Source organism: Platalea leucorodia (assembly GCF_965183815.1).
Source record: "Platalea leucorodia genome assembly, chromosome: 2".
Classification (NCBI taxonomy): Eukaryota; Metazoa; Chordata; class Aves; order Pelecaniformes; family Threskiornithidae; genus Platalea; species Platalea leucorodia.
Genome location: NC_138824.1, coordinates 56,687,803 through 56,705,026, shown reverse-complemented (window position 1 = coordinate 56,705,026; position 17,224 = coordinate 56,687,803). Strand labels below are relative to the sequence as shown.

The 17,224-nt window shown below is 39.9% G+C and overlaps 1 protein-coding gene across 1 annotated transcript in view; it reads left to right on the top strand.

Moving 5' to 3' along the window:
• ABCC4 (ATP binding cassette subfamily C member 4 (PEL blood group)) overlaps positions 1-17,224 on the top strand; it is a 154,281-nt gene that overhangs the window by 118,094 nt on the left and 18,963 nt on the right. Inside the window, exons 27-29 of the mRNA XM_082305100.1 lie at positions 3,989-4,078; positions 4,554-4,726; positions 11,090-11,195. Of these exons, the coding sequence (XP_082161226.1) occupies positions 3,989-4,078; positions 4,554-4,726; positions 11,090-11,195 (369 nt within the window). The remainder of the gene's footprint in view (positions 1-3,988; positions 4,079-4,553; positions 4,727-11,089; positions 11,196-17,224) is intronic.

Genomic DNA, 17,224 nt, shown 5'->3' with positions numbered 1-17,224 from the left:
TAAAATGCCGTAGTATTTAAAATGCTTTATCAGGATATGTTCCCCCTGCACCCCTGTATTTCAGTAGACATAGAAACTTTAGCGAGGCATTATTCTTACTTGAGTAAGGTCTTGGTTATTTGAAGATAAACAGAATCAGCTTTGGGAACTGGAGTGTTTTCTTCCTCGTTTTGTCTCCTGTCTATTCCTCTGGAATACTTGTGAGTAGGTGTTAGCAGTATGTTGCCCTCCTGTATCTGGGAGAGAGCAGAGAAAGTCTGACAGGAATATACCAACGTTCAGCAGTTGTCTGAAGTCACTTGATCCTTTGGCAGCAATTCCTGCCTGATGTGTGGCCTAAAGCTTCCTTAGTAAGGGACTTTGAGGGACCACTTTCATGTCTCTAGTCACCCCTGTACGAACTGACTGAGGCTAGATCTAGAAAGCAAACGTGCCAAGTAGAAGTGAGCTACCAGCCTTTCCATTATTTAGAGAAGGCTGGACAGGAGGAGAGCAGAGAAACGCACAGAAGAGTGGGTCATTATGATCCATAAACAAAAACTTGGTGAGCTTTAGAAGCTGATGAACGTAGGAAGGGCTTCAATGCAGGAAAAAAACCTAAGACGGTGTTGGGAATAGCCTCATTTCTGGAGATGGAGCAGAAGAAGGGTTGTTCCAGGAAGTCCAGTAGGTCACAGGTCTTCTCTTCTGTGGTCTTACTTTCAAATGAGACATTGAATCAGAGAAGGGTTATGTATAACCTCAAAACTTCCTGAAGGCAGAGCCTGTGCAGGTTACCATGTTTCACAAGAGCTCTGATCTCTTCCATGATCACTCACTCTCCACTGGAGAGGGAGAAAGAGGGAAAAGCTCATGTGCTGCAAAGGCAAAGTCATGTTTTTGGCAAATCATTTGTCTGGGATGTTCTAGCAAGTAGATAGAACAGCAGGCTGTGGAAACCAGAGGAATTTGTTTGCCATGTTCAGTGTTAATTCTCAGATCTCTGTATTTTATTATAGAAGCTGTATTTAGAGTCCTTACACCATCTTTGTGTCTGAATGTTTGCTAGCCTGTTGGCAGGATGGCATTCAGAGTGTATTACTTTCTTTAAATTGTGAATCTGATAAAAATGGTAATGAACAGTGGTTCTAAGCCTCTTTTGATTACCTGCCTTTTTTTTTTCCCCTTTCCCAAGAATAGCAGTCAGAGAAAAGAAGCAGGTATACTATTATTAAAAAAAAAAAAAAAAAAAGAGGTACTTCCCCAGCAATTGGATTGTTGCCTAATGCAGGATGTCTTTGTTTCTGCATGCTGAAGGCTTTGTTATTGCACAGCAGAGGTACTCACTGGAACTAGTCGTCTTTTGTATGTAAAGAGGACTTTATGTGGATTTAAGTTCTGTTTTTCTGTTTGTGTGCAGCATTCCTTTCCCCTGAAAGTAGGTGATCATCAGTTCATTCAAGGTCTACAGCTTTTTGAAAGCCTTGCCTGTAACTGTTATGGGTGATTTCTACATTTGGAAGAATACAGCCCAGTTGAATAAAATAGAGTACTGAGACAGGAAAACTGCTGGTCAAATACAGTTTCTACATGTTGAGTGATGCAGATCCTCAAAGGTCACTGCATTTAATTATACATGTGTTCTTTTTCATACACTGGTCTATTGACATGGTTGTAAAACTATTTTAATCCAGTTGAATTCTGTGACTTTTATCAAGTTTATATGATACGGTTTTCATCATGGTCCCAAAGGGTTTTAAGTGTCCAAGGGCTAGCAGGCAGCATTTCTTTTCCACATAAGGGAAGACTTGTTTCCACTAAAAATATGCAAAACTATGAAGTGGTGGTAGTGAGAAGAGGAGGAGGGTTTGGAATTAAGGTTTATACTGTAGTAAACTGAGTGATAGGCATTGTCTTGTACTGCATTAATAGTAGCGTCAATAATAGAAATAGTAATGTAACATCAGGTAGTTATTTTGCAGCAAATATCTTTGTAATTATGTGGGAAGCTAAGAAACCAGAGGGAGAGATGCTTATTTAAATTATAACATAAAACATGCTAAACAGAACCATTCCTAGAGAGCAATGAGGCAAGACTGAAGTTTTCTTATATGTAAGTTTAAATACCTACCTGGAGAAATAAAAATGTGCTTAGGCTTCTAATTGCTTGCTTGGATGGAGCTGTGTGAAGGTTGTGTTTGTAAATCTTTTCTATGCAAATGTTGTCTGCCTCCCTGACTGCAAGCATTTTTACAACAATTATTTACAGGTTTGTCTTATTACTTTCCTCTCATAAACCAGAGTATTTTAAATAATAATCTGTGTCAGAAATGATAATTAAAAAATATCCTTATCTTCTGTTGCAGTACATGTCTGTTGTTAGGACTTCTATAATAGTTCTGAACACTTTATAAATTCAGCCTGTTATTTTGCCAACCTATAAAAATGGATTGAAAAGGAAAATAAATGTAACAATACCTTCAAAACACAGCAAATGGTGTCTTAAAATATGTATTGTTAAACAAATTACTTTCTAGGTGTTTTTGAAGAAAAATGTTCTTTAACCAGTTAATTGGTTTTTTAAATTCTTTTGTTCATTCAACAGGTTTTTAGTGACATGTTGCTAATGCAACAGATACTTTCAAATAATTGGCATGTTATGTCAAGAAATGTATATGTTCTTTTACGTTGCTTGTGGCACGTTCTATCTTTGTTAATCCTTTTATACCGCTCAGAGTGGTTTAGAAATTAAGACAAAATAAAAGGGTTAAGGTCTAAATTCTGTTCTGATTTGCTGCAGCCCTTTGGAGCTGGGCATCACTAGGGTTAGATGGGGCATAAGTCACGACAGAGGTTAATCTCGGAGTAAGTGGAAGTTATCCAATGTAAGTTAGACTTTATTTCCTAAGGGAGAAAAAAAGAAAACATTTTGCATAAGATTTCTCCAATTTAAAGAAGACTGACAACATGATGAATGGTCTCCATTTATGATTAGCACTATTACAGCTTTTGACTTCTTGTTGTTGTCTTTATGTGTGGTATTAAGAGGAGTTTAGCCCTGAAGTCGTGTCAGTGCATGACTCTCAGGTCTGGCAGCTCACATTAGTGAGTACTGATGTGTTGCTTAAGGAGTTCTGGACCAAAAGTTGTCTCCCCGCTTTTCAAACAGTACATTTTCCAGTGTGAATCGATTTGTGCCAGTTTGATTAATGATCTGTTATTGGTCTGACTGGGAACTGAAGTAGAACAAAACTTGCTTCGACCACAGGTAAACCCACATTGGTGCCTGAATGGGAGAAGGTACTGATTTGACTCCCTGGTGTATTTTGAGTTAGAGCTTTGCCCAGCAGTGCTCTGGTTCTAAGTAAGTTTGCTTTGATGCTGTGGCAGTATAGATTAACTTCTATGTGTATAGGTTTAAACATTGTGTTGAAATAATGAAAGCTGTTCCTCTTAGACTCTGGCAGTAAAATTGAAGGGCTTTTATGGTATGACATGAAAGAAAAAACCCAAAACCAAATAGAGAAGGAAAACCAGAAAGGCCTTTTGAGCTCTTTGATTCCTCTCTGGTTTATCTACTTCAAAAACGAATTTTCAAAACTGCCCAAACATAATTTAGGAATGTGAGCTCATTGACAGTGATAGTTGCTGGGTTTTATTAACAATACCGGGAGGATAGCAATGATTTCATGTAAGTATATATATAGCTTGTGGCATCAAAACAGTGGCATGTAAATGCCCATTTGAGTACCAACATAACTGTGTACAGCAATTTGCAAACAGACCTGTCCCGTTTGGTAAATTATCTTCATACAGACTGCTTGCACACTTGCCTCCCCCACTTTGAGCATGCTGTTGTGAAATACTCCTTTGCATTTCATAAAGGATAGCTTGTTGTTGGATATTTCTGTGCTATTGTTGATATAGGTTAGTTCTGATTATTATTAAATTACCTATTGCGATATAAACCCTGTGTTTATAATGGAATGCTAATTTTACTGGGTTTCAGGAGCCTGTTTTATTCACTGGAACTATGAGGAAAAACTTAGATCCTTTCAATGAATACACCGATGAAGAGCTGTGGAATGCCTTGGAAGAGGTGACTTATTAAATCTAATAATGTACATCTGATATTTACAAGCCCAATAACATTACAGTGCTTGCGTGCGTTAGGTTTTAGGTGTTTTCATCAGGTTTGATAAGGGCATAGCTGTTGATGGAGAAAGGTAGACCGTTGTGTGCGCGTTTGTGTATGTGTGCGTTTGCGCCTGTGTGTTTAGACATGTATATTGTTATATAAGTCTTTTATGAAAAAATTATCCTTTGGGATGACGCTTTGGTTACATTTTGATTCATATCTTAGTTTTAATGAACATTAATAGATTCTTAACAATGTGCTTTAATGTTTTTAGAATTCTAATAACTGACACACTATGTAATCCAACTTGGCACTTACTCATTTTGTGTCAGAATATAAAAGGTAAACCTTGCATACTTATTGTTGTGTCATCAGACACACAATAGCTGATGTAAAAGAGAGTTACTCATCCTACAATATGTTGACATGTCAACAGGTGCAACTGAAGGAGGTTGTGGAAGATCTACCTAATAAAATGGAGACGCAGCTGGCAGAATCTGGGTCTAATTTTAGTGTTGGTCAGAGACAGCTGGTGTGTCTTGCCAGGGCGGTTCTAAAAAAAAATCGGATCCTTATCATCGATGAAGCAACAGCAAATGTGGACCCAAGGTAAAAACAAAATTTGTCATGTTAAGATGACCTCATGGTTTTTCTTCTAATACGATCATCTGTACTGTAGAGATGAACTTAAATGCTTTGTATTTCTTGTAGTTTGTATTGCTATTCTATGTTTTTAATGATAGCGTTATAATTGTCTATTCAAAATGGGGCGGTTGAGCTTTGGCTACAGAACAGCTGATATAAACTAAATGCTCAAAATATCCCTAATTTCAGTGCATTCCATAGAGTAGGGAAATTAATATTCAAAGTTCATTTGTCCTGCAGCCATAGACAAGAAGACAAGAACCTCCTGGGAAATGCATCAGTAACATCAGAATAGCCATGAAACAAGTTGAGTTCTGTTGATTTCTAGAAGAAATGTCTCTTGGGAATAAATAAATAAATAAATATTTATTAATTAATTAATTACACACTCCCCACCCCAATCCCAAAACTAGAAAGGTGAAAAATGGCTATAAGCAAAACCAGATACTTCTAGTTATGAGGTGCTATCCCTTCAGATGGCTCAGACGCCGGTGTAATAAGTTACAGATAAAATGGGGGGGGGGGCAAGGTAAGCTGTCCTTAACACCACAGAAATTGCAAAACAGATTTGGAGATGTTTAAAGCTACAGGAGGGACTTATTTATCATTTGTTATTTTGTCTTGTATAACTCAGGCCGGCAGAACTTTCCTGAATTCATTCCTGTTTGAACTAGAGTGTACTTCTAGAACATCCAACCTCAATAGAAAAAAAATTCAATGACAACCCTTGTTAAATTGTTCCAATAGCTAAGTGCCCCCACTGTTACTTTTTGAAACATTTGAAACGCTGGTGGAAATATTTTGGAAACAATACTGCAAACGTACTGCATCAATTAGTCTGAGCTGAATATATAGTTCCAACAAACTATGGCTTGAGGGAGAACTCAAAGTCCAAAGAGGACAATAACACAGCAAGTCCCTCAAACAGATGCATTAAGGATTTTGTATGTCATCTGGGCGTGACTCATTTTTATAACATCTTCTTGGGGGAGAAGTGGTGCCACTAGGGTAGCTTTGCAGTTCAGCTGACAGGGTATTTCTAAAACCTTTAGAGAAGTGCATTCCCTTCCCAGAGGTTCTCTTTTTCCCTTTTTTTTTTTTTTTTTTCCCCCTCTCCCCTTTTTTGACTATTAGTTTATTTTTGGCTGAGCTCTGATAGATTAACTGTGATTAATCATAGCTGTGGAAATTTAATACCGTCTTACTTATCCTCCCTATTTTGGCATCTCACATGTGTGTGTTCTCAACTTACACTATCCATTTAATTGATCTTCCTTAGTGTGTGCTGCAATATATATTATAATAAGGTAAATGTTTGTTTGTATCAACTCTAGGCATAACAATACAAATAATAACTTAGAACTTCTTCTTTGAATTCAGTTTGCATTACAGTCATTATTACCTTTCCTTCATGTGCTGCTGTAACTCCAGCGGAGTATTTTTCAGCCGTGCAATCTGATAGGACGCTCATCAGGAAATGCTGATGTGGGTTGCTTAACTGAGCAGTTAGGGAGGCATTTTTGGCATGTAAGGAAAACCTCCTCCTCTTCTGATGCACAACCCCCATACCTGGCATCCTTGCCTCTAGCCTGGCGGCAAGCACACATCGTAGCAAGCACCTGGGATAGGAAACCGTGGGGAGCTGCCGCCGGCTCTGGAGATATTATTCCTTTTTTTGTTTTTCTGGCTCTTGATCTCCTTGCCTCAACCACTGCTGCAACCGTGTCCCTTTTCCTTTTCAACCTGGAAGCAAATGTGAGAAGGCAGGGTTTGGGGGTGGGAGGAGAGAAGGAAGGGTGAGATGGCGTGAGGCGCTGGGTACAGCAGCGGGGTGAGAGGCGTGCAGTGTACCTTCCCCAGGGCTGAGGGACTCCCCGCCGTGTGTCTCCAGCTCAGCTAGGCCATTCTTGTCTGCTGCTGAGCGAAGCTGAGCAAAGGAGCGAAGGGAAGGGGTTTCGAGCGCACCTTTCTCCCTCCTTCCTACAGCTTCCAGCTCCCATATGTACCCTTATTATTATTTCCCTTGCTCCTCATAGCTACCAGCTGCTCTGCATGCTGCAGGGGTGTCAGCGCTGTCGTGAGGGAGAGGAGGAGCTTGCCCTAAAGAAGGTTGCCCTAAGTCAGACTACTTGCGTGTTTTACGTGATGACTGACAGATGTTTAATTTGATCTTATCTTCTTGGTCCTGAAGCTGGCCTTCTTACCCTGAAGAATGGAATCATTTTATAGCAGTTGAACCATTCTGGAAAGTTTTATGAAATCCGGAGCAGAAGAGCTGAAAATCTTTCTGTAGTCACTTTGGTGATATATTGAAACAAAATCCTTAGTAACTGAGACTTTTTTAAAATATTGAGTAAGTTGAACTTACTAAGCTCTCTGCGCACTGACTACAGTATTATGCGTTAACTAGTATTTTTACTGTTACAGAGGAGAAAATTTTTTGGGACCAATCCACTGCCACGTTTTTTACACTGGTTGTTCATTGAGTCTGGTAAAAACAGCCATTGCTCATAGTTCAGTTCATTAGCCAGCTTAACCTTGTAAGGTGTAACCTTTCGTTACATCTAACCGCTGTCACTTTTTCTCTTGGAGAAATTATCCAGGGCCACTCAGGAATTGTGTAGTGTGAGATACACTTGCAGGACAGTCCCAGGAGGACATTAGACTGAAGATAATGACTTATCCAGTGGTCCTTTCAGCAACTTTGTTGCTTCTTATTCAGGTCGTAGTTATTCTTGCTCTTTAGATAGTTGCTGGGTTTTTTTGTTTGGTTGGTTGGTTTTTTTTAACACAGTCAACTAATTCAGGTTACTCCAGATCTTGGGTTGCTGTGAAACTTGGTGTTAGATCCTCGACCCGCGGTGCCAGTGGGACAGCTATACCACCATTTTGTGCTTTCTTATTGTACTGTTCTTGTGATGGGGAGTATCGTGGTTCCTCTTTTCATACAGATTAGGGTTGAGCTTTTGTCATCCAGCAGCCCTGGTTTGGTATTCAGGTTGCATCTTTGGTTTCTAATGCGCCTTAAAGATGATGGGGTTTGATCCACTGTGGTAGGTGATGGAATCAGTTGGCACTTGCCTGGTGACTTTCTCAGTGTGGGTAGGTGCCACAAAGGGTCCATTTATGACCTGAAAAACAGGACAGAAACGCTGCTTCCTTTGGCACTTTTCTAGATGGTAGACACTAATTGGCATGTGGTATAGTGCCTGTACTCTGTCAGCATGTAATTCTGTACACAGATCTTTTCTTAGTCTTTTATATTTTCTTGCCTTTCCTACCTTCTTCCCAAGATTCTTCTGGAGATTACTGATGGTGCTTCTGCCTGCCACCCCAAAAACTATACTCCGAGATCTGCCATGAACCTTAGAGAGAACCTGGTGGAGTCTCTGTCAGCGGACATGGCTGCATGAGATTTCATACTGTGATATTTGAAGATGGAGCTATTAGGCCTGTTTCTGATTACTTTGTAGTCTCATTTTAGAACGTTTGTCACACCCACAATATGGCTAGCAGTTTCTTATTAGGGATAAGCTTATATTCAAGAAATACCTGTTTAAGATAATAGTTTGATAGTATCTATCAAAGAATGAGAAATGGTTTCTATTGTAAATGTAGGAAGAGGTGGTGCTATAAGGAATGCACATAATAAAGGAAGATACAATAAATGAATGCAGACGACAGGGAAGCATTCTTCTCTGATAACAGTAGGAATAACCTGAGAGTTACAAATAGTTTTGAGCCCTTTAAAAAGTTGTTTTCAAAATTCCTGAGCAAGCTATGATTCTTTGTGCTCCTTAGTAGCTCTGCAGGAAACCTCACCTTGAGCTTGACTATAAGGAAAGAAAAAGGCTTTCTTTACATTATTCTAGGGAGTACTGAACCTTTTGTTTCTGTTTCACTATCTCTAACCATTGCAGAGAACATATCCTGCTGTCTATATAAGCCTCTTCCCTACTGAGTGTTTTCATGTATGGTGCTGATTTTTTTTTTTCTTTCGAAAGTCAGAGTAGTCAGGTCATTGAAGCATTGCTGAGAAGATAGCAACAAAAGATACATGCTTTAACACTGGGGTGAAAGCGCTGGTATTGATGTGATGTGGGGCATTAATGAACAACTTTCTTTTCTTAAGGAGACTGTTAACACACAAGGGCTAAAGAGCCTGGCTCTGTCCCGATTTCTCCTCCCGTCTCTTCCCTGATTGCGTACTGGCCTTGGTTCAAAAGAAGGAGTTGAGGAACACCTGTGTCCCACCATGTTCTTTAGCTTATTTTAGGAAGTAGGAGCAGAAGGACCAAGCCTTCTCAGCCTGCGGCCCAGAACCCAGTCCTCTTAAGCTCATGACAGAGCTTAAATGTTCTGTCCCCAGACGAAGATGACAGTCAGCATGCATGGGAACTCTTACTTAACTGTTTATGTCTTCCTTCTCTCTGATGATTCGTCCTGTCATCAGCAGGGACCTGTCTGTTCCTTTGTCATGCTGATTGCTTAAACCTAGTTTGTAACAGAAGTTATGGTCAGTCCTTCAGAACATGAGCTTGTGCTTTCTAATGTGGAAACTTAATGGTTACTCCATTCCTCTAAGTCATCCTGTTCTTCCAAAGATGTCTTTGTCCACTTTTTATTGTTAGTGCCTCCTGACATGGTGGCATCAGAACAATTCTTTTTGCTTAATTTATGAAGTGATACCAAATATTTGTCATGTACAGACAGATTCAATGTAGAGTACTGCTTCTGTCTAAAAAATAATAATTTGTCAGAGAAAGACGTGTTGCATGAATCTTTGTTGTATTTTATTTGATTTTCCAGTTACTTTTAACAATTTGAAGAATTAAGGCTTTGCAAGCAACTGGTTGAAGCCAACACGGCTGCCTAAATATACCAGTTTATCCAGATATCTCCCTTGTCTTGTTTTAACACTATCTACAGCATTTATTATTCTCCAGTCGTTATATATAAGGTACAATTTCATGTTTTAATAGAAATCCTGGAAATGAGACCCATGCCTTCAAGTGCCTGACTTCTAGGCTGGAGCTTCCTTGGTCCAACTAACCCCAGTATATTTTGAGTTGTTTGTGTCTTCCTTCTATCTTGGATGAGAATTTTAGTTTCTGTACCTTTTTTCCCCATTGTCACCACTCCTTGTTTTTTTGAAGGCTGATGGGCAATATGTGAGTATTCACATGGCCTGGCTTTGTGCCCAGGTTGGGAGCCAAGGCTTCCTGTGGAATATGGGCTGTCAGGTGCCTCTAGAGGGCATTCATCACCTGATGGCTGCCTGATTCAGGTGCTCTGATTCACCTTCCAGCCATGCTTTTCCCCTTTCATTGACTAAAGAGAGGACTATATAGATTTCCACATTTAAGCCTAACTGGTGTGCTCTAAGTTAAGTAGTGTCAATGCTTCTCTTGTACAGTTAGTTACTTGAATAATCTCCAGTTTTATGAGTGTTGCACCTCTTTTGTCTTGATGCTTGTTTATACAACTAAAGAACATTTTAGTGTCTTATATATCTTTTGGTATAATTTTATTTCCTTTTCATGGTTCTCAGCTTTATTTGTGACAGTTAGCACTTTAACCCTATACTTCAGTGTCTGTGCTCGAGCTTAGTTTTCATTCTTTACAAGTCTTATGTTTCCTTCTGATATCCTTTTCTTAGGTGGTTAAATCATATAGCAGGTTGAGGCTCTTAACTTGAAAGGTTTTATCCCTTTCCTTGGGTTGTGCGTTCCAGTTAACACTTTTGATTTATGGAACATGCCAAGTTTTCTTTTTTCTGTGTTCACGTTCTTGAGCTACTCCAGTCCAGTTTAGTTTACCAACCACTTATTTTGTTTAATCCCATTTTGCAATTGAAATCAAGAACCTTAGTTATAGGCTGTCTTGTGTTCGTTCTTCAGCTGATTTGCAATGAAGGATATTTACTTTCACGAACTTACCTTCGCTGCTTGCACAAACTAAAGCTTGAAAGAAAATAACAATGATTTTTTTTTTTGGTGTAGAAATCTGTAGGAATATCTGACTCTACAGAATTTTCCTCTTTCTGTAATCAAAGCCTGGGAAGTTAGTCTCCTGAAATGAAACTTACTGCTCTACTTGAAAGAAGAAACTCTTTCCTCTTCAAGTATTAGAGGGTAGATTTTGGAGTATGTTTCGTGATATGCCTCCAAGTCATCTAATATAAGGAGAGGAAGAAGCACTGTAATGACTTCATAAGAACATTTCCTGCTATACAGTCATGTTTGATGAAGTCATAAAACCTGCCTGCCATTCAGTTATCCATGCAAACATCTTATTTTTGTCTGCATTGCTCTTGCTGTGTTTCAGAACAGATGAGTTCATTCAAAAGACGATCCGTGAAAAGTTTGCTCACTGCACAGTGCTGACCATTGCACACCGCTTGAACACCGTTATTGACAGTGACAGGATTATGGTAAGACAGCTAATGGCTTAAAATTATTCTTTCTTCTTTTTTTTTTTTTTTTCCTGAAGAAGAATAAAGTTATTAACTCTTTCTTCTTAATTTTGATCCAAAAGTGGGCAGAGGTTTAAGTCGTACTTTAGACTTATCCTAGTTAACCTAGTTATCCTAGTTACTGGGATTGGCAATTCATAAAACTGTAGAAGTAATGACCTAAAAAGACTCCTTACACTGTCTGGCCCTGTGGTTTCCAACCTGTGAGGCATGAACCCATTGCAGGTAAGGCGCAGCAGCAGACCTGAGCAAATAAACTCTGCCGGCAGTAGGAGCCTGTGAAGACACACCCAAGAGGCTCTGGTCAGAGTCAGCTGGATTCGGTCAGGTTTATTAATTCAGTCTCGGTGGGCTGAGGGAGACAGTGACAATAGTTAGTGGTGTGGGATGTGTGAGGAGGAAGTGGTAGAGGTTCTGGGGCAGGAGACATGGAGGTAAGGAGGCAGCAGCTGCCCTGGGGCAAGGGTGGTGGTGGGAGAAGTGGAACTAGACTGGTTAGGTAATGAGCATGGCCAGCTTTCTAAAGCAAGGTTCAAGCAGAAAAGATGAAGCTCTACCAATCCAGCAGCCTCTGCCATCTTTGTTCCCAAAAGAGCAGTGATATACTCTGCCACTGTGAAATACCCTCTCTGACATCTTGTCTGCCCCATGGGGCATTGCACACACATAGGAATTAGGAAATACTTGCTGATTATTTTCATAAAGGCAATGGTCTTCCCTAGGCTATCAGGAAATGGGGCTGGTTTGTGTCCTTGAAATGATGTGCAGCCTGCAGTTTTGCAATTTTCTGCAGTAGGTTTCTTCACAGCCAGTTAATGAAGTAACTGACGTAGTGGGCAAACCATGTTTGTGAGTGGAACTCAAATTTAACTGGGCTTCAAGCAGAAATTACCCTTCACCTCTCGGTGGTAACCTTAAAAAGAATACTTTTGTCAACCTCTGCTTTGTGAAAATGAAGCATGTTAATTCTTTCCATGTTTTTTTAACTGGATGCTCAAAACATTTTAAAATCTGTGATTGAGTTACAATGGTTGCCTGAAGTACACAAAATTAAACAATTGGATCTACTGAGGTGAGTGGTGTTCTGAGGAGTAGAATAGATTGTGAACTGAGTGATTATAGTTTACTTACAAAGAGAGAAACCAGCAGAACTGCCATAAGTAGTCATATAATTGCAAGCATTTAATGTATAATAAATAAATATTTTCTTCACTGGTGAATACCTCCCCACAGGTCTAATGGATATGTTGGTGTTTTCCACAACTAAAGTGAACAAAAGGTTTGTGAGGAAACAACCGTGACCTAATTAATAGCTGTGTGTGTTTGTTAGCTGTCCAATGGGATTTCTGTGGCTTTTGGTTCATTAACTATCATTAACATGTTATACACAGAATGCTCTTTCCATGAAGGTGTTTTCTTAGTTTTACCTTTAATATCATGCAGTTGTAATGAAAACTGGATGTTTTATTTACTTTTTTGCCAAAAATCATTGGAACAAAGCATAGAAATCACCCTTCTCCCCAAACTGCTCAGTATTATTACCAACTATATAGCTGTTCTACTGCATTTTTAGAGTCTGTACATTATTCTTAACCTTGTGTTGTTTCAGTTTAGCCACTGTTAAGATTTCTAGTTTCCTAAAAGTCCATTTATGTTCATACATTTTCTAATACAGTCTTTTTTAATGCCTTTGACCTCTTTAGAGTATTAAGGAACAGATTTGCAAGAAGATGTGCCTTTTGAGTCCTCAGTCATTAGTAACTCTTAAATATTTTTCACCTTTTTACATTGCTCCATTTTGATCTTCTTACAGATTTCTGTAATTTTGGGGGGAGAGAGGAGGGTGAGAAGCATGAGACAGAAAAAAAGGAGGAAACTGACATGTGACTCCTTAACAAACCTGTTTTCTTGACATCTTTAGTCAGTTATTGATTCTGTTTCTGGACAAATCAGAAATACGATCACATATTTAGAATGATCAGAGTTATGGCAGGTGTGCTTTTGTTACACTTTTAATTACTTGGTTTACTCAGGCATGTAACTCCTTGTGGGAATATAGCAAAGTTTTGGAAGAACAAGAAAAATGTGTGTTAAAAATGCAAGGAAAAAGAATATCCCTCTAGAAGACTAACTATTAATGGGTGCCATTAACAATTAAAACAGCATTCATGGAAAATTAATCCTTTACTTAGATATCACAAAAACTGAGAAGACTCAGCTAAAGAAAGCTTTCAGTGTATTTTAAAATTCGATTAGTCAATAATGTGTTTTAGTAATTCACAAATTTAACTTGATGCAGTGTCGTGGTTTAACCCCAGCCAGCAACTAAGCACCACACAGCTGCTTGGTCACTCCCTCCCTGGTGGGATGGGGGAGAGAATTGGAAGGGTAAAAGTGAGGAAACTCATGGATTGAGATAAAGACAATTTAATAGGTAAAGCAAAAGCTGTGCACACAAGAAAGCAAGGAATTCATTCGCTACTTCTCATTGGCAGGCAGGTGTTCAGCCATCTCCAGGAAAATAGGGCTCCATCACACGTAACAGATACTGGGGAAGACAAACGCCATCACTCCAAATGTCCTGCCCTTCCTTCTTCTTCCCCCAGCTTTACATGCTGAGCACGATGTTGTATGGTATGGAATAGCCCTTTGGCCAGTTGGGGTCAGCTGTCCTGGCTGTGTCCCCTCACGACTTATTGTGCACCCCCAGCCTACTCGCTGGTGGGGTGGGGTGAGAAGCAGAAAAGGCCTTGACTCTGTAAGCACTGCTCAGCAGTAACGAAAACTTCCCTGTGTTATCAGCACTGTTTCCAGCACAAATCCAAACCATAGCACCATATTAGCTACTCTGAAGAAAATTAACTCTATCCCAGCCAAAACCAGCACATGCAGATTTGTTTTTAAGAGTAAAAATGTGCCAACTGAAGTGCACTGTTCCTCCATTACCCAGTATTATTAAAAACCCTGGGTTTGTTTCTCCTTTAACCAAGACCTGTAGGTGCAATAATGCCTTCCTTTATAAGCCATCCCAAATCTCTGTTGTTTGCTGTCATGGTAAGTTTGTTAGAAAATGAGGGAAGAAGAACAAAGATGGAACCTGGCAGTTGGAATATTAACAATTGTCTTTTGACAAATAATGACTAAAGTTATTTTTCAAACAAATTTTGAGCAAACTTGTTCAACTCTCTCAATCACAAAAGTCCAAGCCCATTCCTTAACAAGTATACATAACCTGAACATAAACTAGTGTTTTGCTCCCTTCCCATTGAATTGGATTGAAAGGAACCTTAGGAGGTCTCTAGTCTAACCTCCGGCTCAAAGCAGGGTCAGCACTAATTTCAGATCAGGTTGCTCAGGGCTTTTTCCAATTGGGTCTTAAAAACCTTGAAAGATGAAGATTCCACAGTTTCTCTGAGCAGCCTGCCCCAATGCTTAATTATCTGCCATGAAATCGTTTTTCCTTTATATCCAGTTGAAGCCTCCCTTCAGTTTATGGCAATTGTTTTTTGTTAGATACTGTGTATCTCACTAAAGAGCCTGCTTCTGTCTTCTCAGTAACTTCCTTGTAGGTGTGGGAAGATTGCTGTTAAGTCCCCTGAAGCCATCTGTTCTCCAGGGTGAACAAGCCCTGCTCCATCAGCCTCTCCTCATAGATCAAGTGCTCCAGTCCACTGACCACCCTGGTGACCCTATTTCAAGCTTGCTCCAATTTACCCTCATCTTTCTTGTACTGAGGGCTCAAAACCGGTCACCGTATTCCAGATCTGATCTGATGAGCACGGAATAAAGCAATTCCCTTGATCTGCACTCCTGCTGATACCCATGGCACACTGCTTGACTCCTGTTTAGCTTACTGAACACCAGGACCCCACCTCCTCTTCAGCACAGCTGGTGCCCAGGCAGTTACTCCCCAGCTGGTAATGATGCAGGGGGTCAGTCCATTCCAGATTCAGGACTTTGCGTCTGTCATTGTTGCGTGTCATGAAGTTCCTGCTGACCTATTCCTTTAGCCTGTCTAGATCTAAATAGCTTTGGATGCCAACCCTGTCTTAAGCGTATTGACTGCAATCTCCAGTTTGGCATTGTCCACAAGCTTTTGATTTAATTCAGTTTATTTGCTGGTTAAAGCAGAACTTTCCAAAAAGAAAATGTTCACCTTCAGGGTTAATCCAAACATCTAAAAAAAAGAACAGAAAAGAATTTTGAGAAAGTTATGAGAAAATGTCGAGTTGGATGAGTATGGAAATAGGAACTGAACGTGAACTGTTGCATGTCTGCTCACACCCATCGTAATAACCAGTTCTATTTTAGAAGAGAAGAAGAGCCTACTGGAAGAGAAAAAAAGGATGAACAGAATACATTTTATACAACTGTAGACAAATCTGGCCTCAGGAGTTGTTTTAATTCTCGTTTGTTCCATTCCCAAAACCATACCTCTGGTTTCATAATCCAGGTCACACCTTAAGAGTATTTCCATTATATCTATCTTAGTGATAAACACATTTTATCAAAACTTCAAACGCTTAAAATCATTGAGGGAAGAGCTGTATTGTGTAATGTGATACTCTCTAACCTAATCACCTCAATGAGTAATACTACATTGCACTTGCATAGGACCTTTCATCTGGAAATTGTAACGCTCTTTACAAACATTAATTAATTAAACTTCAAACACCTGGGTGAGATAGGGAAGTATCCATACAATCTTTGGAACCAGAGTTGGAAAGACTTGTTAAGTTAGACCATCAAATAATGCTACCATAAAATTATAATCCAGCGGTTTTCAAACTCGTTTTGGGTTTGGTTTTTTTTTTTTTTTTTTCTTTTCTTTCCTCTGTGATGCTCCAGAGTCTCATAGGACATTTTCTCATTCATTTTCCTTCACTAGTTTGAGAACCCAAGTTGTAACTCCTCCCGTCAGGTGCTAGCAGTACCCGTTTTAGCTCTTTGGCACAGGCAGCCACCCTGCTCCCTGGCAGAAGGGGAGGATGGGATAAATGCTGCAGTTGCCTCTTCTGTGATGGCAAATCCTGGGAGAAGCTCAGCTCAGGCTTGCTCCACTGGCCCCTCATTCCACATAGCTTCCCCACCACCACAACAGCTTCTTCCCTGTCCTGTTCTCACCTTAGAGGGAGAGGGCCTTTTACGTAAATTGCATCTGCAGCTCACCAAACCCAGCCAGGAGCAGCCTGGGGCAGCCAAGAGGCACCACTCCCAAGACTTCCAGTGGGATCTAGTAAAAGCCCCATCGCCCACTCCTCCCCCTTCACTCTACTTCCTTCTCCAGGTTGAGAAGTACTTTTTAGAAACTGTGTTTTTACGGAGGGGAAAACAGAAGTGTACAGAAATCGAGGCTCAGCCAGGGACAGAGTGGATCAGTAGCAAACTAAGTATATGCATCTGGCAAGAGCTGATGCAGTTGTTCGCCCTATATGCTATGCCATGGTCTCTATAGGAAAACCACAGAGTAGTCAAAACTTGTGCATTTTCCAATGACAAGGATGTTTCTCCACAGAGACTTTTCATATCAGTGCAATACTTCTTTGAAATGGAAACTCTTTATGCAAGCAGAACTTGATCTAGTAATTAAAAACTGTCATTCAAATAGGAAGTTTTTGATGAAGAGAATCATGGGAAGAGATTTGATTTATTTATGGGAAAACCTGTTGTGGTTACATTCTGAAATGACTAATATTCAAGCTAACAATACAACATACTTCACAGCCAGACTTGAGTTGGTTTTTTTGGTCAATAGAAAATGACTTCCCACGTCTTTCCGGTAAGCCTCCCTCATTCAGTTGTTCTCATTTTTCTGATGTTACGTTTACCGTGGTGGAACATCTGGGCCTCATAAATCAGGCACCGTGTTTCATGCACTGTGGACATCTAACCTCATCAGGGCAATCAGTCCACTGAAAGTGGGTGTAAACATCTTGAAAGCAAAGGGGAGCTCTGGAGAGAGATCCAGGCAGTTTGCATGGTGAAAG